General features: G+C 34.5%; 1 protein-coding gene across 4 annotated transcripts in view; it reads right to left on the bottom strand.

The window, feature by feature from the left end:
• Positions 1 to 858: 858 nt before the first annotated feature.
• ZNF148 (zinc finger protein 148) overlaps positions 859 to 25747 on the bottom strand; it is a 164304-nt gene continuing 139415 nt past the window's right edge. For 2 of the 4 annotated variants that reach the window (XM_077118078.1, XM_077118079.1), the window contains 2 exons: positions 4035 to 4153; positions 859 to 3786 (listed from right to left, as the gene is read on the bottom strand). In XM_077118078.1, coding sequence (XP_076974193.1) covers positions 2188 to 3786; positions 4035 to 4153 — 1718 coding nt within the window. In that variant the 3' untranslated portion in view covers positions 859 to 2187. Of the gene's footprint in view, positions 3787 to 4034; positions 4154 to 22031; positions 24307 to 25747 lie in introns of those variants that run through there. The other 2 variants (XR_013158490.1, XM_077118080.1) reach the window with 1 other exon arrangement.

The raw sequence follows: 25747 nt of genomic DNA, 5'->3' as shown, positions 1-25747 counted from the left end.
AACCCAGGAAATAAATGGCTGCTGTCACCAAAAGTACTACGTAAAAATTACAAATAACTATCTAGGGTGAGCACAGTTCCATTTTTAAGATCTCACTTCAACAAAGCCTTCTTGCCATTATGTGATGTGTAACACAACACAGATCAATCTTAGAGTTAACAGTGGCAGAATTTAAATATCCACTTCAAGGAAATCTAGTTCTTTTCAAAATTTGGCAGCAAAGAAAGCTGTCAAATGCGAAAACTAGTATTCCAAGCAAAGCTTAATAACCAAAATGTAGAGGAAACCACATTAAGCATAATTAATATCCCTTATCATAAAACACCAATATATTCAAAACAAATGTGAAGGATGTTAAGTAAGGGTGGATACTTCTTTGTTCTCTTTCTTTGAGAACAGTCTCAAACATAACATTAAATACAAGAAAAAATAATTTAAATGGATAACACATTCTATGTTGAAACAAAGACTGCAGATATACAGGGCCAATATAAAGGTTAGAATGGAAATTAACAACAATAAAGTTTCATCTTCCAAGGTTATTAAAATTTTAGATTATCACTAGTGCTATATCAGTATGTGTGCATTGGGATAAAGATGGTGGAAATTTTAAATAAGAAAACCAAAAAACTGGAACAAATTAATGAGGATTACAGAATCAATATAACTAATGTTATTTCCCAAAAATCAAAACTGCCCAACATGTAACTCAAACCATCATTCTTCAGAAAAGTGTGTGTTCATATATGTATATACACACATATATACACATATATATACACACACAAATAATCACTATTTATTGTACCATGCTGTATTATTTTCAGACAAAGTATTAAAAAAAAAACATTCATGGTATAAGGATAAAGTCTGTAGTTTATTTAAGATTTTGAAATGCAACAAAAAGTTTTCGATCACTCATCTAGCTGAAAAAGAAATTGAAGTTACTAGAATTAGTAAACACTTTTGGTTTGTAAATTGTAATGAGCAGTGTTCATTAAAAAGTAACTCAAGATAAAATAAGCAATTAAAATGCCCATTTCTTTAGTTTTTCTGGATACTGTCTAATTATCCAATCTATCAAGATTCTATAAAGAGAAGGATTAAACCAGGTTTTATAGCTCCAAAGATACCCCAATTTCCTTGTCTTGCCCCAAATTAAAATGGTCAGTTATGAGATGATTATGACACAACCATATCAAACCTAAAAACCTAAAATTTTTTTGTTGAGAAATCAAAAATACCAAATAGATTCTAAGTGCTCTATGTTAAATGAAGTATATATGTAAAGTAAAATACAATTAAGCTTTAAACGTGGAATATACATTTTGTGTAAGCATTATGTTCTTGGGAATGTAATCTACAGAATATTTTTTTACTAAAACTTCAAAACCTTGATACCTGCACATGAAAAATCATAAAAAATATCTAGATACAACTGTACAAAGAAACTGACACTGATATGCATACTTCCTAAGAGAAGTAAATGTTTCAACAGTTGTGTATTTTGGTAAAAGTTTTGAAAGTATGCATATTTTGAAAGTAATTAGGCTTTTAAATAGTGGAGTCTTAGACTATCAGATTTTTATTACTTTTTTCCTTCAAAAAAAAAAACATGTTAATATAATGCAAAATGAAAAATCAAGGGTATATGGCATATCATTCTTTTTAAAAGGTGGGTTCTTGATTTCTTTTCTCCCCCATAGGACACACTAATTTATTTAAGCCATAATCTCTTGACATTTAAACTTTTAAGTTCACTCTGTCTGTAAAATATACTCAGATTCCCTGCTGAAGTGCAATGACTATGCTGAAAAACTTAGAAACAGTATGAGTAAATTTCACACAATTACTAATCTCCTAAGAATGTACAATGGTATCAATTAGGAAACAATTGTGCGAAAGTCCTTTTTTTTTTTTTTCCTTTATAACTTGGTGTAGGTAGAATAGCAAGTTTCTGATCTAAAACAAGTAATGCATTACTTCTATAAAGGTGACAACATGTAAGGCAGTTCAAAGAATGCTGACTAACCAAACAAAATGCAGTTATTGGATTATCTTGCTATTCATATCAGCTCAACTTGATATAACTCATTGCTCTTAAATCTGTACAGCACTCCATCTTACAGAGTAACCCCACTCTTGATTAATCTGTTCTAAAGTGCCAGTATTATTTACACATTTTTTTTAGCCAAAAGTCTGGCCAGTTGTGGCGTCAGGTGAAGATGTCATCCCAGCTCTATTATCATTTACATTCACCAAGGGAAATTCTGGAAATTCAGCACTTGTCCCTGGTCCCCGAAGGTTCACCTGTCCATTGGCAGTGCTAAATTGAGTAGCTATTCCAGCTCTTGATCCATGATATGGAGCACGGAAAGGCTGTTCAAAGGAGCTCATTTGGTAAGCTTGGTGGACAGGCTGAGCCTCAGCTTTCTTCTGAGAAGTCACTTGATCCAAAAAGTCCTGTGTTGACGTGGCAGAAGCATGGTTTGTCTCATCACCTGAAAAGGGAAATGAGTGTTGTGAATCACCAACTATTAGTCCAAAGTGGGACTTATCTGGAGTTGTTCTTAGTGGAGAATTCATTCCTGATCGAAAGCTATTGATGGGCATGGCTGCATAGACTTGCTTGTCTATGGAAGAGAATGCTGGCTGATTTGGAAGGGTCTGGTTATCAGTCACAAAGTTAAGGCTCGGGCTATTCAAATAGGCATCATTTTGGCTAGTTCTGTCCAAAGCCTGCTGTAGAAACTTTGAGTATTCCTGCAACATGTTGGCTTTATCTGATGAGGATGCTTGGGAGCTTGATCCAACATTCTCTGGCTGGGTGACTTCAGGTACTTCTGAAGAATTTATTGATATACTAGAAGTCACTTCAGTGTCAGCAACACTGAATGATATCTCATGCTGTCCATTAGCTTTATGGGAATAATGATCCAATAGAGTCTGCAGTACCTCATCTGGAATAACATTTTTGTCATGGTTACTCTTAATCTCCACATTCAGTGCCTGTGAATCTAATATGGATGCTGTGGTACTTTCATCAATGACACTAGCTACAGCTGCTTGTGTTACAGAAGGCTGAGATGCTATGGTACCCACATTCAGCGCATACTCTCTACTGTTGTTACTTGCTGCTTGAAGATACCGTTTCTTTTTCAAAAACTGCATGGCATCATCATAATTAGTACTACTATGCACAGGTTTACTGGGCCCCTCTTGCAAGTTATCAACCTGATCAATGTCAGTATTGCCTTCTGAGTCCAGCAAAGCTTGTTTATCCACAAGTTCAAAAGCATATTTTGAAACTTTGCTCTCTTCATATGTGGATAAAGGTGAAATTGTTTGATTTTGCTCCAGTGGCTGTTTCAGACTTCTCTTACTATTGATCTTTTTGAGAACCAACTTAGGTGGGTGTATTTCTCCAGATGCATCTTCTAAATGCGACCCCCCAACTGAAGAATGTGGCATTTCAACAGCATATTCTGCTACCATATATTCATCTTTTACTTTAGTACTTGAAGAATAAAGAGGCAAGTAATCATTTTTGTCTTTCTTCAGGTCGGATTTGTCCATAGCACTCTCTTTATCCATCCCACCTGATTTTTTCTCAGTTTTCTGCCTTTTCTTTTTTGGCAGTGAGTTATCTTTTGGTGATGTAGAAAAACCAGAATCTTCCTCAGATGTCAGAAGGCCACCTTTGATGGCACATCTGTTTAGTTTCTTGTCATGATTTTCATGGCACATACGTTTATGTTTCAATACACGATCTGTTCTGGAAAAATACTGTCAAATTCAGAGGGCAGTAGTGGGTTTTGTGTGTTTGGTCAACCAAGAAAAGAAAAAAAGAAAAAAGAAATTAATATAAAAATAGATGTAAGTATAATAGCAAGCATTTACAAACTGATCTGCTGGGTCAATTTTCTAGAGAAGTTCTTCAAATGATTCTAGTAGTAAATACATTTTCTAATTTAATTTATTAGAACTATTTTATCATTTAATTTAGGATGGAAGAATTTCAAATCACCTCTTACCTGTAAACAGTATTCACACTGGTAAGGTTTCTCTCCACTATGAGTTCTCTTATGTCTTTCCATATGATATTTTTGAATGAATCGCATACCACATTCATCACAGCGAAATGGTTTTTCACCTAGTATGTGACAGAAGTTTAAAACAAAACAAATAGTGTGAAATAATGGCTTTCCCATAACAAATCTCTAAAATAAACGGCTTTTGAAAGTTCTTGAGATAATTTACTTTTTTTTTTCTCAGATAATTTACTCTTTAACTGAAAAAAGAGTAAGTTCTCCTAAACCAAATCTATCCTCCAATTTAATTTGTCTATTATATATAAATATTAAAAATTTTTTTTTGTTCACACATTGTTTTTAAGGTCATATTGGTCACATTTTACAGACATAAACTCTTAAATTATGACAGTTCAAGTACTCTTAACAAAATAAAATACTACATGAAAGTGCCAAACTAAGTTTTCACAAGCATTATATTGTTCAAACCCTCACAAAATACTGTGGAAAAGACATAGATAAGAAAATTAAGGATTAGAAAGATTAAGCAACTTGTCCAGTATCTCACTTCTCTTGATTTTTTTTCTTTTTTTCAGGCTGCTGAGTTTTTGTTTGTTTATTTCAGGAATTTATTTTCTCTAATATTACTACAATTGCCTGTAGTTTTTTAACCATTTTTTTTTTGTGTGTTGTTGTTGTTGTAAAATATAACAACATTTCTTGTCTATTATATTTTGTTTACTAAAAAGATTACCATACGCCACTGGAAAGAAAAGCTGAAAACAGGCAAACTCAATTTCCCTGCCTTTCTATTATGTGTATACATACCATACTCTTTCATAAATACCAAGAATACCACGAATTTATGGCAATATGAACATTGTTTCAGAAAAGTAGCTGATGTCTCATCTGTTTTTCAATCATACCAAATAATATTTTAGAAAATTAATTGAAAAAAGAAAATTTTACCTATACATAACCTAGCAATTTCTGAGTATACCTTTCCAACTTTTAATTTCTTTTAAAAAATACTTGTGGGTAAAAAAGTTTGAGCGCCAGGAAACGATCTTAAAAATCTAATTTAGTAAGCTATAAATAGAACTTAAATTAGAGATGAAGTTTTAAAAGTAATGTATGTTTATTCTGATTCTTTTAGCAATTCAAATAGCATTTCTCCTGTCCTTTTGGAAATGAATTAAATGGAGTGATATTAATTGGACATATTCCAGATTTTTGTCCACCCCCTAAGGACTTCTTAGGCATAAGAAACAATTATCATGGAGATCTGAAATATATTTTATAGATAAAAATACAGTTTAAGTAAACAGATGTGACAAGAAGTTATCTTGACTAATTCTTGTTTGATAATCTACTTTTTCTAAATAGCTTTTCATATATTAAACAAAATTTTACTGAATACTTCTCCTCTACCATAACCTAACAGTAAGAGCTAAAGTATATAAGACATACTACTGGTCTCCAAAAGTTTACAACATATTTTGAAAGTCAAGAAAATAAATAACTACAAAAACAAAACAAAACAAAGTCCAGCTTTGTTTTACCTTTACAACTTTATATCTTCTAAGTTTTTCCTTCTTAATCCTTTCTTCAGTCAAACCAAAATACCTACCATCCATACTTTCCCCTACCTCTCTGCCTTGATTCATTCTGCTCCTTCAGTCAAGAATGTTCACTTCTCTATGTTCAGACATACATTCCCTTAAAGACCCAACTTGTCTCCTCTGCAGGAGAAAGATAGCTTCATTTTCTTTAAATTTTCACAAAACTTCATCTGTACCTATATGGTACTCATTACTTTAAACTCAATTATTTTGTACATCTCTACTATTTCATTAGATTACATTTCTGTAGGTCAGAATCTGTCCTAATTTATCTCAATGTAGCTCAAATTACCCAAGCACCTTGTGCAATTTTAGTGTGAAATTAATGGCATAAATGATGATTATTACAGAGTCTTAGTGAAAAAAAACCTTACTATGAGCTGGTATGATCTGGAAAACCTTCCTGGAAAAGTTAGACTCTGAAATGAGCAGCACTTGGAGAGACTGTGTGTGTGATTAAAATCAGGGAAAGAAAATTGGAGGGGAAGGGGAAATAACAGAAGCACTAGGGGTTCAAATACTATAAGGTGTCCAGGAGAATTAGGCTTAAAATAAATAATTTGGCAACAAGTAAATTATTTAAAACTTTCAAGACTGTCACTTAAGTAATTTCTATAGAGTTACCAAATTAGAGGCTGAAGACATTTTCCAGTAGCTTTCAAACTGTGCTCCTGGGGGTCTCATGGGGGTCCACAAGAATCACTGCTGGGTGTGGTAAAGACTCTAAGCTTGCTTCCCACAAATGAGTACAGAATAGCATCACCTTTGAATACTGGAGCTCAGACTAAGATCTCTTTTGAACCAAAGTTCAGAGGCTAGAAAGATATGATAACATAACTAATCTAAACCAACTCATTCATTTTATAGGGAAGAAATACTGAAGTAAAGAAATGCTAGCAGTCTTGGACAAAGAACCTGGGAAGAACTTAATGTCTTTTGGCATCTAATTCAGTATTTGTCTGCTATAACACAGTGCTTCAAGAAGGCAAAGAATAAGGGGTTAACAAGTGAATGGGAGATTAAAGCAAAAGAAGCTGAGGGAAAAGCCCTGTATTAAGGTAGCTGGGAAGTGAAAAAAATATGAAAAAGGATAGCAACAGGAGGCAATCCATTCAAAAATAAGTACTATTAAGAATGGGTAGTTACATATGTGGCCTCTCTCTCCAGCCCAACACAACAAGCAAACTCACCGTCCTCCCCCTCTCTACGTGGGACATGACTCCCAGGGGTGTGGACCTTCCTGGCAACGTGGGACAGAAATCCTAGAATGAGCTGACATCCAGCATCAAGGGACTGAAAAACCTTCTCGACCAAAAGGGGGAAGAGCAAAATGAGACAAAATAAAGTGTCAATGGCTGAGAGATTCCAAACACAGTCGAGAGGTTATCCTGGAGGTTATTCTTATGCATTAAATAGATATCACCTTGTTAGTCAAGATGTAATGGAGAGGCTGGAGGGAACTGCCTGAAAATGTAGAGCTGTGTTCCAGTAGCCATGTTTCTTGATGATGATTGAACAATGATATAGCTTTCACAATGAGACTCATGAATGTGAAAACCTTATGTCTGATGCTCCTTTTATCTATCTTGTCAACAGACGAGTAGAACATATGGAATAAAAATAAATAATAGGGGGAACAAATGTTAAAATAACTTTAGATTGAAATGCTAGTGATCAATGAAAGGGAGGGATAAGGGGGGTATGGTATGTAAAATTTTTTTTTCTGTTTTCGTTTTTATTTCTTCTTCTGAATAGATGCAAATGTTCTAAGAAATGATGATGATGAATATGCAACTATGTGATGATATTGTGACTTACTGATTATATATGTAGAATGGAATGATCAAAATAGGAATGTTTGTATTTGCTTTGTGTTTTTTGGTATTTAAAAAAAATTTTTTTTAAATAAATGGTTTTCCTTTCCACACACACACAAAAAAGGATGAGATCTCAGAGGAATCATGACAAGAAGGGAACAAGAGTACAGGTAAATACATTTGGAAAAGAAAGTATCAGTTCAGAATCTGAAATGGAGAATGTGGATATAGAGCTCACTAAAGTAAGAAGTTAAATAACTTATCGAAAATGAGAAAGGATGAAAGAGAAAATTAGGGAATAGATTAGAATTGAATTAATTTTGCATGATATTTATAGATTGGAAGACTGAATATTGTTAAGGTGACAATACTCCCAAACTGATTTACAAATTCAATTTAGAAATTGACAACATAATCCTAAAATTCATTTGGAAATGCATACAACAATCTTGAAAAAGAAGACCAAAGTTGGAGAACTCACACTTCCTGATTCAAACCTTACTACAAAGCTCAAGTTATCAAGATAATTTGATAATGGCATAAAGCAGACATATTATCAAGGAACAGATGTGACAGTCCAGAAATGAACCCTTACATTTATGTCAAATTGATTTGAAAAGAGTGCCAAGACAACTCAATGGAGGTAAGAATGGTCTCAAGAAATAGTACCAGGACTATACGATATCTACAAACATAAGAATGAAGCTGGATTCCTACCCTAGCATATACAAAAGTTAACTCAAACTGGATCATTAGAAGTTAATGTAAGAGCTAAAACTAAAAAATTCTGAGAAAAAGTGCAGAAGAAAATCTTCATGACCTTGGATTATGCAATGGTTTCTTAGATGACATCAAAAATACAAGCAACCAAAATAAATAAATAAACTTAAATTTAAAACTTTTGCATTTCAAAAGATGGCAATAAGAAAGTGAAAAGACTACCCACAGGATGGGAGAAAATTTTTGCAAATCATATATCTAATAAAATACTTATATTCAGAATGTAAAGAACTCTCACAGTTCAACAGTAATAAGACAATTAACCCAATTTAAAAATGGGCAAAGGATCTGCATAGACATTTCTCCAAAGAAGATATACAAACAGCCAGTAAGCACATGAAAAGATGCTGAACATCACTGATTAGTAGGGAAATGTAAATCAACCACAAGGAGATATCAATTCAAGTATTTAACACCCACTAGGATGCTAAAATAAAAAAGACAGACAATTAAAAGTGTTAGTAAGGATGGAGAAAAACGGAAACTCTCATACATAACTGATGGAACTGTAAAATGGTTCAAATACACTGAAAAACAGTTTGGTGGATCCCCAAAATGCTACACATATAGTTACAATATGTTTCAACAATTCTACTGCTAGGTTTATACCTAAGAGAATTTAAAACATATGCTCACCCGAAACTGTGTATACAAAAGTTCATAGCAGCATTATTCGTAATAGCCAAAAGCAAAACAACCCAAATGTTCCTAAGTAATAATACATAGAATATTATTCAGCCATAAATGGGACTGAAAGTACTGGTACAACATAGTTAACACTGAAAACATGCTAGGCAAAAGAAGCCAATCACAAAAGTCTACATATTATATGATCCAATTTGTATAAAATGTTCAGAATATGCAAATCTATCCAGACAGAAAGTAGAGTAATAGTTGCCAGGATCTGGGGGAGAAGGAGAAGAGAGAATGGAAAGTGATTACTAATAGGTACCAGTTTTCTTTTTGGGGTGATGAAAATATTCTAAAATTAAATAGTGGTGATTGTTGCATAACTCTGTGCATATACTAAAACTAATGAAATGTACACTTTTATTACAGGGAAGAATTTTTTGATGTGTGAATTCAGAAAAATACCATAAAACACAACTGACAGCATGCAAAGTGAATGAGAAATGATGCCTTCCCTCAAGGAGCTCACAATTAAACCCAAAATAAACTGGAGAAAATCCGTGTTTAAGTTATCTGCTACATTCTAATAGATGACATAGAATTAACAGTTTAAACATTTAACAAAAAGCAAAATTAAGAAATTTCCTTCCTGTTTATGTTTAATAAAAGTAGCAGGTGTTATTTATTTCCTTAAGGATATTTACTTTGTACAACCACATTGTTATCATTAAGAAACATATATGGAATGTTTCCTGGGTCTACAATACTGAACTTTGTACGCTGAAGAACTATGGCTTGGCATTGTAGAGTGTCACATATAGAAGAGCAATCTGATAGTAATTAATATTTGCTGATTTATAAAATAATATTTCTCTTTTCATACAGTTATCAAACCCAAATGGTTTTTATTTCAATTCCTTTTACTTTTGATACAATGAAAATAAACCAGTAAAAGCTAAGTATGGTAGCAATATAACTGAAGCAATTTATGTGATGCTGTATCTTATAAAGAACATTTTAGATGATGTTGCTATTTTATATTTCATATCTATACTTACTATATTTGGGGCAATAAAAAGTTACATGCATGTTGGGTAAGCAAAACAAAAAGATTATTCCGAAAGTGGATGCATTGTTTGTATCACAATTCTTAGATTTGTTTGTTTTTCAGGAACAAGGTAGAATAGTTTAATATAAAAAGGTCTTGCTTCTGTTTTTCTCAAAAAAAAAAGAAAAGAAAAGAAATTTCCTTTAGCATGAAAGTATTAGAAACACTAAGTCCCAAACAGCAATTTGTATACAACTGTCCCTGTGTGGCTAAAAATATCCCTCTTACAGCCTCCCAAATTCCAGAGAACACCATAATGATTAAGTTAGCCAAATATGAATAAACTGCAAATTCACACTTCAAAGTCGTTTATTATATTTAATTACTCACTTTTTTCTATTCTTATGTCTTTTGCTTTTGGTTTGAATTTTGCTCTCTTCCATTCTTTTATCTTTTCTCATCTACCTCTCTTTCTAATTAGCCACTCTGTAGACATAAGTCTTTTGTCTTTAAGATTCCTGTTTGTTTACGGATTCAGTAATATTCTTACATGGGTGTAAAAAAAAAACAATCGAAACACTGTAAAATGGTGTACAGGGAAAATTCCTCCTACCTTTGTGTCCTTCCCCCAAAAGTAAAGGCATTTATTCATTTGTATTTGTGTATGTGTGCATGTGCGTGTATTTCCAAACTTTCTTAACGCAAACACAAGCAGAAATAAAGACATTTTTTTCCCTAATTGTTTCCTTCATTATACAAAGACAGTACATTTTATTCACTGTGCCGCATCTTGTTTTCTTCAGTTAATGATTTATCTTGGAGGTCTTGTTCAGTAGAAAAAGAGCTACCGCACTCTTTCTAAGAGCTGACAATATTTCACTGATGGATAGATATGCGTAGTGTAATTTATTTGGCCTATTGCTTCCAATCATTTGCTATTATCAGGAATGTTGCAATAGATAACTTTGTAAGCACATTAATTTATATACCTGCAAATACAGACATGGGATAAATAAACAGAAACAGAATTTCTGGTCAAGTATATTTCTCATCAAATATATGGCTAAATCAGTTTCCAAAAGAGGTGTCGTTACTCTATATCCCTGCCAGTCATGTATGAGTGACTTTTCCCTATAACTCTGCCATATACTAGTATGTTGTGAAACTTTTTGATGATTATTTATCTAATGGGTGAAAAAAATATTTCCGTATGAGGCTGAGCCATTTTACATTTCATTTTGGTGAACCGTTTGTTCATATCTTTTATCCACTTTTCCAATGAGTTGGTGGCATTTTCCTTGATGATTTGTGAGAGCTTTATAAAGGAAACTGGTCATTTGTCTGTAATACGTTTCTGTTTCCCTACCCCACCCCTCAGCCTTTTTTTTTTGGTACAGTTGCACTTGTTTGACTGTTGGGATTTTAAATTTCTATGTACTTAAATTTATCAACATTTTATGACTATCAGACTTTGAGTGCTCTTTAAAAAGGACTTTTCCACTCCCATTTGCCTATATTTTCACTAGTATATTTATAATTTCATTTTTCACATTAAATCTCTGGTACATATGGAGCGCACTTGAGATAAAATATGAGGTATGGTTAAAACCTTGTTTTTCCAGATAATCTGGTTTGCCCAGCACCATTTATTGAAGTTTGTCTTTTCTTTATCAAATGTCTTTATCATAATCATACACTAATAAGTTTCTTGAGTCTATTTCTAGACTTCTATTCTACTCTTCTGTCTATTCATAAGACAGAATCAAAATGTTTTAAGTATTAAGCTATCATAAAATACTTATCTCCTAGTAAGACTAATCCCCCATATTGCTCTCTTCCCTTGTTCTTCTGGTTGTCTTGTTTATCCACTTTCCATATAAACTTCGAAATTAGTTATCTAGTATTGAAGGGGAAGGAAGGTTTGTCTTAAATGTTTATGTTCACTACTGAAAAGTGATCTGCTTATGATGTCAGTCTTCAATGAAGAAAAGGGTATGCCTTTTCACTGGATCAAGTTTCCTTTAAAGTCCTAAGTAATATGCTTATGATTCTTCATATGGGATTTCCCACATTTCTTGTTAGATTTATTTCCAGTTACTTAATCTTTGTTTGTTGTTGATATTGTAAAAAAGGTTATTTTCTTCCATTGTATCTTCAATTTTGTGTGTGTGTGTGTGTATAAATGTATGTATATATGTCTAAAGGACATTGTTTACTGCTATTTTAATAAATTTACATTTGGAGTAGTTTTTCAGTTGACTCTCTTGGGTTTTCCAAGTTTACAATCACATTCGTTCACAAAAATGATTTTTATAACTATAATATTTTTCTGTTGTCTACTTCTGTGGGCTACTATATTCAAGTGCTACATTAAAAAGTAGGCAAGACAGTGGGCTCTATATCTTATTCTTGGCTTTGGTAACTGTATGTTTCCTCGTCTTGAACAAAAATGAAAATAAAATGACTGATACATATTTCTCTAAGAAAAAGAAAAATGCCTAAATGAAATGCCTTTTTGGAAAAGACCACTTTATTGATTTTCTCCTTGACAGTGAGAACCCCTGCACTGGAAAAGGAAGACAACCTATATAGCTGTTTCAGTTTGCTACATGCCAGAATGCAACACACCATAGACAGGTTGGCTTTGAATTAAAGGGGATTTATTTCATTAGTTCTTCAGAGGAAAGGCAGCTAACTTTCAACTGAGATTCTTTCTTACATGGGAAGGAAGGCACAGGGTGATCTCTGCTGGCCTTCTCTCCAAGCCTTTGGGTTCCAACAACTTTCCCCGGGGGTGATTTCTTTCTGCATCTCCAAAGTCCTGGGCTGAGCTGTGAGTGCTGAGATGAGGTATGCTGAGCTGCTTAGGCTGTGCTACATTGAACTCTCCACATTAAAGCACCAGCCAATTAAATCAAACATCATTCATTACAGCAGGCACCCTCTTAGCTGACTGCAGGTGTAATGAGCAACAGATGAGGTTCAGCGTACCACTGGCTTATGTTCACAGCAACAGAACTAGATACCTTACCTGGCCAAGTTGACAACTGAATCTTACTACCAGAATAGCACTCAGGTGCAAAGACTGACAGGAAAAACCTACTTGGAAAGTACTAAGAAATTTATGTGTTTTTATATTCAGGAAAGCAATAACATGAAACAAAACAATTCCAAGGTATCTCACTAATGGTAATCTTCCAATACTTAAGGGCTCTGGAATTTCTCTTCTGAGACCACACATATTTTCCACTGTGGTATTTCCTCCTGGTAAGGCTAACACTGCAAAAGCTCAGCTTTTTACAAGACTCTTATAAATAAGTAGTATAAATTTTATCAAAAAAGTTGCAAGGACATACGTTTTATGACTAAAGTAGCCCACTATGTCTTAACATATTAATCTGATTTTTGACAGTTTCAACTAACCTTTTTCTCCCTTACAGATCATGCCAATCTGGATTCTGCAGTTACAACCCTATCAAAATGGTTCTTGATACTCACAAATTACATGTCACCAAATTCAACCAAAACTTTTCAGTTATCTTAGGAGATCTAAGAACAGCACCCAACTCAAGCAATCCTTTACTTCCTGATGTTTGCTCTTCTCTTGGTTTCTAAGACATCCACATTAAAGCCTTCAGCCTCTCTGAATGCTCATTCTCAGTGCTCTTCCTGAACTACTTTCCTCTCTCTAATCATGAATGTTTTAGTTTTTCAAAGGCTTCTTTCTTTGTAAGCTTTCTTGTTTTCTCATTCTATATTATTTTCTTTGGTAGGAGGGAAGCTCATATATTCCCATAGCTTTACTCTCAAATCTGCACTCTATACCAAATTGTCAAAGTCAACTCAACTTGCTTCTGTGACACTCAGGGACCTCAAATACTTCACAACCCAAATTAAACGTGATCTTCAACCTCAACCTTAGTCCTTCTCCAAATTCCCTATTTCTATTGATGGCACCACCACTACATAGTTGTACAAGTCAGAGGACTGCAGAACTTTTCTTTCTATCCTCTCTATATCCAACCAATTTATAGGCCCAACTGATTCTACCTACTAAATATCTGACCAATCTATCCACATCTCTAATTCTCACCATCATCACCAAAGTTCAAGATAACATAACCCTCTAGCCCGGACTATTATAATATCCTCCTCCTTAACGGTCTGTCAACAGCTGATGAGAGCCTTCCAGTGTTATTAGAGTACAATAAAAACTGGTTTCTCTATCATCTGATCCTCTCCTTTCTCTCAAGTTTGATCTTTCTTCACAATCTATCTACCTCTTCCATCCTACATGCCCCACCCTCACTCCCCGTGACTTTCTGACAACATGGGCTTTCACATTAGCAACTCCCAAATTATTAGGCAAGCCCTTAATCTTGAGGCTTGCTCTTATGAAACTTATTTCTATAATAGAGAAGCTAAGCCTAGAATAATTGTGCCTAAGAATTACTTTCAGAAAACCTCTATTGTTGCTCATATGTGGCCTCTCTCTCTCCAAACCCAACTTTGCAAGTAAAATCACTACCCTTCCCACGAGTGAGACATGGCTTCCAGGAGTGCGAGTCTCCTTGGCAACATGGGACATCACTCCCAGGAATTAGCCTAGCCACGGCACAGTGGGATCAACAGTGCCTTTCTGACCAAAAAGGGGGAAAGAAATGTAACAAAATAAGGTATCAGTGGTTAAGGGAGTTCAACTAGAGTTTAGAGGCTATTCTAGAGGATACTCTTATGTAAGCTTCAGTTAGATATTGCTAATTGCCACGGTTTGCTAAACCCCAACCAACATCATTCCTATTAACCCTAAAGAACACCCAGGGCTCTATGAGATCTTACAAAAGCTGCACACGTTAGCTTACTTTTCAAAAACCTTCAGATGGCTCCTAGGGCTGAAATTCAGACGTGCCAGAATCTCTGAGAATACCAACCAGTTTCATCCCCCATCCCATATTGTCAACACCTCGTTTCAACAGAAAAAAAGAGTCAGAATGGCATAACCCAAATATCCCGAAAAAGTGGGAGAAAGATCAAAGGAGGAAGAGGAATTACAACACAGAAGTTAGGATTTAACAAATGAATATGACTATAAAATCATTATACTGATGTTTCTTTTTAGTCTCCAGTGTTTTGGAACAGTTAGAAGGAAAAATCTGAAATCATGGCTCTGTAACCTACAGTAAACTTTCAAATCTGTTCTATAACTACTTGTTAAAATGTACTTTGAACTTCAGCATTTTTTAAATATTTATGTTATATATCACAATTAAAAAAACAAAAAGAAAAACACAGTGGGTTGTAAGTTCCTAGAACTTACAATGCTTTTTCTCATCTCAAGGATCACTTTCTCCTAAAATATTTCTCCCAAACCTCCCCTAAATTAATTTTTTGTTGTGATAGTGTATGCAAAGCACTTTATAGTAAAACAGTAACAGCTACTATTCTTATTAATCAGAATGTAAGTGAAAATTATTTTCATAATTTTTTATAAAATCTAAGCTAAAAAATGATCACAACACCTAGGAAAAAATTTATGTAGCTCAGTACACATCACAAGATATTTTCCATCCTTAATAAGTCATAAAAATGTTCAAATATAAAAGAAAATAAACAAATATAACATATATTACACTAACATGACAACAATCTAAAACACTATTTAAGAGTGCAGGCTCTCGATTGTAAGCTCTTATAGCAGTCACATTTAGTCCAGAGTGGTAATTTTAATTTCTGGATTTTGAGAGGCTGTTTTATGTATGTATAACCTGGCATTTAGAGATAAGAACAAAGTTAATCAGGTTGGGATTAAGGTAATTCAGAATGCAGAGGTAAGGAAGACACTGTCTGTATTTTAGAACCTCATCTACTCTTTTGAGACAAAAGGAATAAAGGTTTATTTTGTCCAGAACCTAAATTCTCTGAGGCACATAATCTAACTCAACCTGTCTGGGGAGGTCATTTAAACAACCCAAACATAGGAAGGCCAGAATGAGGGCTGCTAATCCTGTATAGCTTAATGTAATGCCTGGATACATCTCAGAGTATATTAAACAGATAAACAAAAAGTATTGACAAAATAAAAAAAAGTACTGGCAAAGTCCCCTGAGGGATGGGAGAACAAATATGGAACTATTAAACTTTACCACCAGGGAAACCCTGGATACTGTGTCAAACATTAGGGACATCCAAATCAATAGGTTTGCTCTTGTGAAGCTTATGTACGTAGTGCAGAAGCTTAGCCTATCTATAGGTATGTGTAAGAGTTACTTCTGGAGGACCTCTTTTGCTGCTCAGATGTGGCCACTCTCTCTCTCTTTAAGCCCAACTCTGCAAGTGAAATCACTGCCCTCTTCCCTATGTGGGACCTGACATCCAAGGATCAAAGTCTCCTTGGCAATTTGGGAGATAACTCCCAGGGATGAGTCTGGGCATGGAACCGTGGGATCAACAATGCCATCCTGACCAAAAGGGGGAAAAAGAAGTGTAAGAAATAAGAAATCGGTGGCTGAGAGAGTTCAAATAGAGTTAAGAGGCTACTCTGGAGGTCACTCTTACACAAGCAGCAATTAGACATTGTTACCTACCATAACTTACCAAACCCCAACCAAAACCATTCCTGCCAATTCTAAGAACAACCTAGGGTATTATATAAGATTCTACAGAGGTTCCATGCATTAGAGTAAACCTACAAACTTCAGATGGGTCCCTGGACTGATAAGTCCTGAAATGCTGACCAGCCTCTCCAGAATATCAACTAGTTTCATCTTCTTATCCCATAGTGTCAATAGACCCTCCCAACATAAGATGTTAGAATAGGCAAAGCCCAAATAACTCTAAAGAGTGGGAGGAAGATCAAAGGTGATAGTGGAGCTATACAAAGAAAGTAGGGTTTAACGATTGAGTATGATTGCTGAATCATTATATCGATCTTTTAGTCTCCAGTATCTTAGAGCACCTAGAAGTAAAACCTAAAATTGTGAAACTGTAACCCATATCAAACTCTGAAATCTATTCTAAAACTAACTGTTGTGATGTGCCCTGAAATGTATTGCTTTTTTGTATATATGTTATTTTTCACATAAAAGAAAAAAAAAAGCTCAGGCTCCATAGATAGACTAGCTGGGTTTGAATGCTGGTCTCACCATTTCTTAACAGTGAGAAATTGAACATGTTATTTAAACACTGAATACTTGATATTCTCATTTGTAAAATGGAAATAATAACATCCCATATCTCAGAAACAAATGCTAATTGAGATAATCCATGTAAAGTACTAATTTATGAACAAGGCCTAGTATGTTGTCATATACTATATATATAATATATATATATATATGTTATATATGTTAGCTGTTAAAAACAGAAAAAAAGTTGATAACAAATGATTACTATTTATATTTACATAATGATTACTGCTATAACCCAATAACTGAGCTATACAACCCTAATGAAACTATCCTTAAACAAGACAATAAACAGGAAAAGGTAAGACAAGAATGACTGAAATAATAAACCACATATGGAGACCCAGATACCGGGCCCCCTCTCCATATTGAGAATAAGTTATTGCATGTAGCCACCTACAATGACCAGGACAAAAGTTAAAGGTTATCAGACCTCCAGAGGGGTGGGGAGGGGGACGGTGCAGAATGTACAGATAGTATGGTAAATAAGCATTAAAACTCCCGTCAGCACTGCTACATAAAACAACTGTTACGGAAACCACAAAAGAGATCAGGCTTCAATCAGAGGTATGAACGAATCCAATCTGGTAGGAACTAAGGTAAATCAGAATATAGGATAAAGGATGATACTGTTTATACATTAAAACATTATACTGTATGAGACCAAAGGAAGAGAGGTTTATTTTGTCCAAAACCTTTTATTTTTGTAACACATAATCTAATTCAACCAGACTGGTGAGTTCATTTAAACAACTCAAAAACTTGGAGCCCAGAATGGAAACAAGGGCTTATAATTCTATATAGCTTAATGTAATACCTGGATACATCCCAGAGTAAGCTGGGCAATGTCTCTTAATGAATGGAGAAAAATTACAAAGCTATTAAACTTTTCCACCAGGGAAACCTGATAATCTCTCAAACATTAAAAACTCCTAAGTCAAAAGGCCATGCCCTTGATCTTGAGGCTTGCTCTAATCAAACTTATTTCTGTAATGGAGAACCTATGCCTACCTATAGTTATGCCTAAAAGTTACTTCTTTTGTTGCCCATATGTGGCCTCGCTCTCTCTAAGCCCAACTCTGCAAGGAAAATCATAACCCTTCCCCCATGTGGGACATGACACCCAGGGATGAAAGTCTCCCTGGTAACATGGGACAGAGATGAGCCTGGCCCTGGCACCTGCCTTCCTGTCCAAAAGGAGGAAAAGAAATGTAGCCAAATAAGGTAACAGTGGCTAAGAGAGCTCAAACAGAGATGAGATGTTATTTTGGGGACTACTCTAATGCCAGCTTCCACTATATATTGCTAATTACCAGGGCTTGCTAAAACCATTCCTATCAACCCTGAAGAACACCTAGGGCTTTATGTGAGATTCTACAAAAGTTTTAAGCACTGAGATTACTTATAGAAACCTATAACCTCCAGATGGGTTCCTAGGCCAGATAAATCCTGAAGTCCAGAGGGGCCAACCTCTCTAAGAACATCAAATAGTTCTACCCCCCATCCCATATTACTGATTATCCTTTCCAACAGGAAAAAATTTGAATGGGCATAGCCCAAATACCCCCTAAAAACTGGGAGAAGGATCAAAGGAGAAGGAGGAGTTATTTCAGAGAAGACAAGATTTAACAAATGAATATAATTACTTGTTAACAATGTACTTTGAAATTTACTGCATATATAATATATATATATATGTTATATTTCACAATTTAAAAATGTTAAAACAAAAACCAAAAAAAATCTTCCCTCTTGATCAAAAAACCCTCCAGCTCTTGTGTCATGAGATTCTGCTGAAAACTGTTCTCACACCCTATGGAATGTTTGTCCTAAACCCTTATAAGCTGCCCCTTGCACTCCCTGCCCCTCTGTGAAGCACTGACTTCGGTTTTCTGGATGGCTGCCATTGGGCAAGATCTTTTCCTATTCATAAACAATAAATCCATGCCTAACTCTCTGCTTAGCATGTTCTTTAGTCCTGGGGCTGCGCTGACTGGAGTTCTTGAAGAGCAGGGTTAGAATCCACACATCCCATAATCTGCCTAGAACATTAGAAAATTTAAAAATATCTTTGGCATACAGTCCTTCCAGGAGGTCAGAAAGATCATTTATCAAGCTAGAAAAAGTCATTTACTATGTATGAAATTACATGAGAAATCACCAGAGATTAATGACCAGTGAAGCTAGAACAGGTTATACTAAACAAAAATTCTTAAGCTAGCCACAGTAACATGAAAACATACCAGTTAAATAAAACTGGTTAAAAAAAAATAAAAGTGAAAAGGTCTTAAGATAACTAATGAAAGAAACAATTCTAAGTAGCAAATCCGTTAAAACCCACCTTTTTAGTATAGAATCATTTTCTTTTCCTAGAATTGGAGGGCAGGGAGAAACTTCAACTGCTGCATTTAAACTTTAGAAACACTGGTGATATTTGTCCGTTTCCTTATGCAAAAAGTTTGGGATCACCCCTCTCCACCACCACCAAGAAAATGAAAATAGAATTCTTCCACTTTTTCTAGGTTTCTTTGCTTTGCTTTTGTAGAGCTATGAAATTACACATTTACACTGTAATTTTTAAAGTAGTCTAGTCCTAGGGTTCCTTGGGATGAAATAGTAAATGAGAGGAAGGGAACTGTTTCTTGGTTTCTGAAAGTTAGGTGGTTTTTTTTTTATGCTTTATTTTATAAAGCAGACAACACTGAAGAATGATCTGTTACTTTTAATGCGAGCAAACTCTTAGCCACACGTTGAAAAAAACAGTCCTGATTCTGAAAATAAGTTGAACACTGTACAATTACGGCAATTTCCACACCTCATTTTTCTGTCAAAGTATATAGTCAGTACACAATTAGCACTAGTATCTAAACACATTAAAACTAAATTGATGGCTCAGTGATGACACCTAGGTGTTAAAGACCTAGTTAAAATAATGTTAATTTACAGAGTAAATACCATTTATATGTGACTGAACTATTTTCTAATCTTCTAAAAACTATATTTCAGGAATATGACACCCAAGATTATCTTCTAAAGATGTACCTCAATAATGTTTTAAAAATTAGTGAAATGGCTATGTGGGCATGTCTGTGTGACTCTACCACAAACAAATCTAAGTTAGCACCCCAAAATATAAAACAGATTTAAAACAGTAATCTAATTAAACATTATCCTACTAACATTTTAAATTCATCTTATCTGCTTGTGAGCTTGATATAAACCTACCTTCCATACACCTCCTGAAAACAAGTGTTCTAATATAAGAGATAAACAGTGAGATCCCTATTAAACACATAAGGGGGTCACCAAATTGGGTAACTCTATACCGAATCCTCTATATCGAATCCAGTAAAGAAAATTCTCTCATCAGCTCTTCTCTCTTATATATGGATCTCTCCTCATTAAAAAACTGGGTAAGTGCACACCAGCCTTTTTATTTTTTAATTAACCAGGGTATCAGAGGATGAAGGACCCATCACTCAATAACATATTCTTTTCATCACTACAATACTTTTTCCTAACCACAGCCGTAATCAGGACCCTTTGGGTTTTTATCCACCCTTCCCTTATAATTGTCTCTAATATTCAGCAATAAAATGGTCTGCCTTTCCGTATAAACTGCATTCTATACTTTTATTTCATGTACAGTGAGTTTGAGAATGATGCCTTAAATGCTCTAATGTGAGCATTCAGCATGAATGCTGCTTAAATATTTGAAGAGAACAAACAAGCACTATAGGTTCTAGGAATACGGCATGAAGTATTGTTTCAAGCACTATTTTTTAAGGAATAAACTGAAAATGCAGGTGAAACTTAAAATCTTATCTACAATGCCTCTTTTTCATTTCTATCTTAAATTTTATGAAGCATCTACTATGTGCCAAGCACCTTCTGGGCACTCTCACATTTCAATAATGTCTATTCCTGTCAATCAATTAAATTATCTCCACAAATCCAGATAAGGGAGATTTTGCCCAAGGCCATGGTACTAATAAACTAAGCCCAGGACTGTACCCCAGGTAGTCTTCTTCTCCATAAAAGCTGCTTCAGCACTATATCTCCTTATAGTTTATCTTAGGGGAGCCCCAAAGTGTGGAACGATAATGTAAGAAGTAGCATCCCAGGCTTTCATCAACTCATTTAATAAATAACGAGTATCTGATCCTCTTCCAGGAAAATGACAGTAGTTAGAATGATAGGAGCCTAAGTTTTCTTCTTGACATTATTCGGTTTTGGCAAATTTATACATCCTCAAAACCATCATCACAACATAGACAATTAACTTACTCAAAACCACAGATTCCTGCTATTCTCTGTAATCCCTTCCCCTTTCCTCTGTCACTTCTCCCCTCCCAACAACTGCTTATCTGCTTTCTGTTCAATGGTTTATCACTATTATTTTGGGTATTTGCAAGCATAATAAAACTTAGAGAAGAAAATAATGAGGCCTCATATACTTATCTCTCAGTTTCAATAATTAGCATCTAACAGATTTTGTTTCATCTAATATCTTCCATTATTTCTTGCTTCCTTCCTTCCTTTTCTTATTTTACTCAAGTAAATTTTATATTGGAGCATAATAGTAGTCACAGAGAAAAGTAAACAATTCATAATTACAGTTCAATGAATTTTCTTTCACCAAGTGTACCAATTCATGTAGCCAGCACTCATACCAAGAAATGGAACAATACCACTACCTCCCAAATGCCACTTGCAGCCCCTGCTCACTAACCTCTTAAAGATAACTAATATCTAGACTTTCAAACCACAGTTAATTTTGCCTTTTAATTAAGTTTTTATTATAGAAATTTTAAACACACAAAAGTATATAGAAGGTATCTTCACCATATATTTCATTTTATTGAAATGTACACATCATAAATGTACAGCTTGATGAACTTTTCAAGTTTTTGCTGTGTAACCTCAGCATCCCAATCAAGAAATAGAACATTGTGAACACTGTAGAAGCATCTTCACTGCCTCCACCATATTCACTGTCCTGATTCCTAACACAGTTTTGTCTTGTTTTTGAACTTCACATAAGTGGAATCATACAGTACATACTCCTTTGCGTCTGCCTTCTTTTACCCAACATTATGCTTTTGAGATCTATTCACAATGTGGTGTCTAGCAAGTCTGCTCATTTTCATTGATGTACAGTACTTCATTATATGAATATATCATGACTTATTCATTCTACTGTTTATAGAAATCTGAGTTGCTCCCAGTTTTGGGTTATTACTAACAATGCTGTTTTAATATTCTTGTACATTCTTGCAATATTCTTGTCTCTTGGTTAAAATATGTACACATTAAACAAGTATGACTGCTGAATCATTATATTGATATTTCTTTTAGTCTCCAATATCTTGGAGCAGCTAGAAGTAAAAACCTAAAATTGTGGAATTGTAACCCATACCAAACTCTGAAATTTGTTCAACTAATTATTACAGTGTGCTTTGAAATATACTGCTTTTTTTGTATAAACGTTATTTTTCACACACGCGCAAAAAAGTCGATTGTTATGATAAAAAATATGTATTTATTCCTTCTAGCCTCCAATGTTCTGGAGCTGCTAGAAGGAAAAATTTGAGATGATGGTATGGTAGCCCATGACAAACTCTGGGATCTGTCCTGTAACCACTTGTTGAAGAGTGCTTTGAAAACTACTGCTTTTTTCTTTCTTTGCTTTATATATATGTTATACTATACAATAAAAAAGTAAAAAAAAATATATAGAAATGTACACATAAACATAGGGTATATGGCTAATAGTGGAAATAACAGCACATAGGGTATTTTTATGTTCAGTCGTGGTATGTACAGTTTACCAGAATGGATTTACCAATTTACAGACCCACCAGCAGTGTATGAGAGTTTTAATTGCTCCACATCCTGCAAGTACTTCATGCTGCCTGCATTGTACATTTTAGCCATTCTGGGGTACATACAAGTGATATCAGATTGCAATGTTAAATAACATTTTTTCTAATGATTAATGAAGTTGAGTATCTTTATTACGTATTTATTGACCATGTGGATTTTTTTTTTGCCTTGGGGCGAATGTTCATTCAAGCTTTCTGCCCACTTTTCTAATAGCTTGTCTTTTTCTTAAAATAGATTTGTAATAATACATATTTCTCAGGATTAGGTTTTTCACTCTCTTGGGTCTTTGATGAACAGACTTAATGTTAAAGTAAGCTAATATATCAGAATTTTTTTATGATTAGCACTTTCCGTATTCTATTTAAGAAAATTTTCCTCATACCGAATGTGAAAAAACTGTTTTCTAACAGAGGTTTTCTTATTTTACCTTTTACATTTAGATGTACAATCTGTCCAGAGTTTATTCTTGTGGATGATGTAACATAAGTTAAGATTAATTTTCCCCATATATGCAGCAACATTAACTTAGAAGATCATCTTCTCTCTGCATCATTATGGTAGCATCTTTGCTGATAATCAAGTGAATATGTGGTGCAGGTCTGTTTCTGCACTCTATATACTGCTCCTCTCGTCTCTTTACCTTTCCAGTGCCAACCAAAACAATTACCAGCTTTATAATATATATTTCATTACACTGGTATATACTATACTATGTAATATTATATTATGCATATCTTGATATCCAGCACTGTACGTCTGCCAGTGCCATGGCTGTCTTAACTATTTCTGGCTTCTGCCTTTTCCACGTAAGTTTTAGAAATCAGTTTGAAAGTTCTCCCTTCACTGATCTAGACACCTCTGTGTGTCTCTCTGTCTCTCTCTCTCTCCAAACACACACACACACAAGCACACCCCTGATGGGATTTTAATTGGAATGGCATCCAACCTATAGACCAATTTGGGGGATAGACAGCTTAACAACAGTCATCTGTAAATCAACACTTTATGTCCATCCATTTATTTATGCTTTCTTCAATTTCTCTAACAATGTTCTGTAGTTTTCAGTTTAGAAGTCTTGCACTTTCATAGGAGGTTGAATTATGTACCAAAAAATATATATATATATGTTCTTAATCTTAATCCATTCCTGTGGTGTGGACTTATTGTGGATAGGATCTTTTTGAAGAGTTAACTTTAGTTGAGGTGTGGCCCAACTAAATGAGGTTGGACTTTAATACTATTACTGGAGTATATAGCCACATGTAGAGCCATAAAGCCAGTAGAGGAGAAGTTGGAAGTCAATGGAACCTGGAGGAGAAAGGAGAGGATATTGCAATGAGCACCACCAACTGACAGGAAAGCCAAAGACCCAAGGTCAGCTGCCGGCCAGCCCCAGAAAAAAACAGACTTCGAGGACAAAGCACTGCCTTGCAGAAGACTCAATTTTGGACTTCTAGCTTTAAAGCTGTGAGCCAATAAATCCCTATTTAAACCCATCAACTGTATGGTATTTATTTAGCAGCTGAGAAACTAAGGCACACCCTTTTGGCAGATTTATTCCTAGTTATTTGATTTATTTATGCTATTTTAAGGAGTATCACATTAAAAATTCCACTTTCTATGTGCTTGCTGGTGCATACAGAAATACATTTTTTTAATATCGATCTTTATGCAGAGATGACATTCTTTCTTTTATCCTCATTTTTGATGGACAATTTCCTTAGGTATAGAATCCTAGATTAGTTTTCAGTATTTTAAAGATGTCATTTATTTTCTTCTTTCACCATTTCTAATGAAAAAGCAGCCAGTTCTTGTTGTTTCTATGTAGGTAAATTTAAATTTTTTCTCCGGCTATCTTTGGGATTTTCTTAGTCTTTATTTTCTGCCTGTTTGAAATGATGGGCCTCTTCTTTATTTTATTTTTAAAATTCACCCTGCTTGGCATCAGCAGAACTTCCTGAATGTAGCTTAATATTTTTCATTAGTTTGTAAAATTAAGAGTGATTTTTTTCTTCAAATGTCATTTGCCCCATTGTCTCTTCTTTTCTTCTGGGACTCCAATTTTATATATATATGCTCCAGTCATTCTCAGCCAGGATTCTACAAAGTCCGAAGCCCTAATACCCTAAGACATCCACTTTATTATTAAGTTAACTTCTCTCTTATGTACATAGTTATTGGCATTCTTGGGAGAATAGTCACTCAAATCATTTTCTGTGGTTCCAATGAGGAATCCCAGTTAAGACAGGGTTGTGTCCCATAACCCTGTTTTGATATGTTTAATATGATTTCATTCTCTCTCTGTGATATTTTCTACTGCTATCTCCCAGTTCTCTAATATTTTTTACTGTCTCAATTTTTCCATCAAAGCTATTTGTACTGTTCTTCATATCAGTCATTTTAATTTTCAGTTCTAGAATTTCCATTTGCTTCTTTTTTATAGACTGTAATTCTCTGGTAATCAAATTCTCCATCTCTTCATCTATTTTCAGTATGCTTTCTACTATTCTTTCAGACTTTTCTCTCATAACACTAATATTAGGATCACCTTGAGCTTGTTTTTGTCATTTTTTTCTCTTGGCTTTCTGTCATTCAGTCTGTCTCCTGGCATTCACTGTAATTTTTTGTTGAGTGTGAAACACTGAATATGAAAAACTATAGAGGTTTGATATGATGCTATCTTCTTCTAGAGAGGGTTCACCTTTTTTCTCTTGAACATGCAGAGTGGAGGCTGATAGCCTAAATCCCA

This window comes from Tamandua tetradactyla, chromosome 10 (assembly GCF_023851605.1).
Source record: "Tamandua tetradactyla isolate mTamTet1 chromosome 10, mTamTet1.pri, whole genome shotgun sequence".
NCBI lineage: Eukaryota > Metazoa > Chordata > Mammalia > Pilosa > Myrmecophagidae > Tamandua > Tamandua tetradactyla.
The sequence above is the reverse complement of the archived record's forward strand: the minus strand, read 5'-3'. Positions and strand labels throughout refer to the sequence as shown.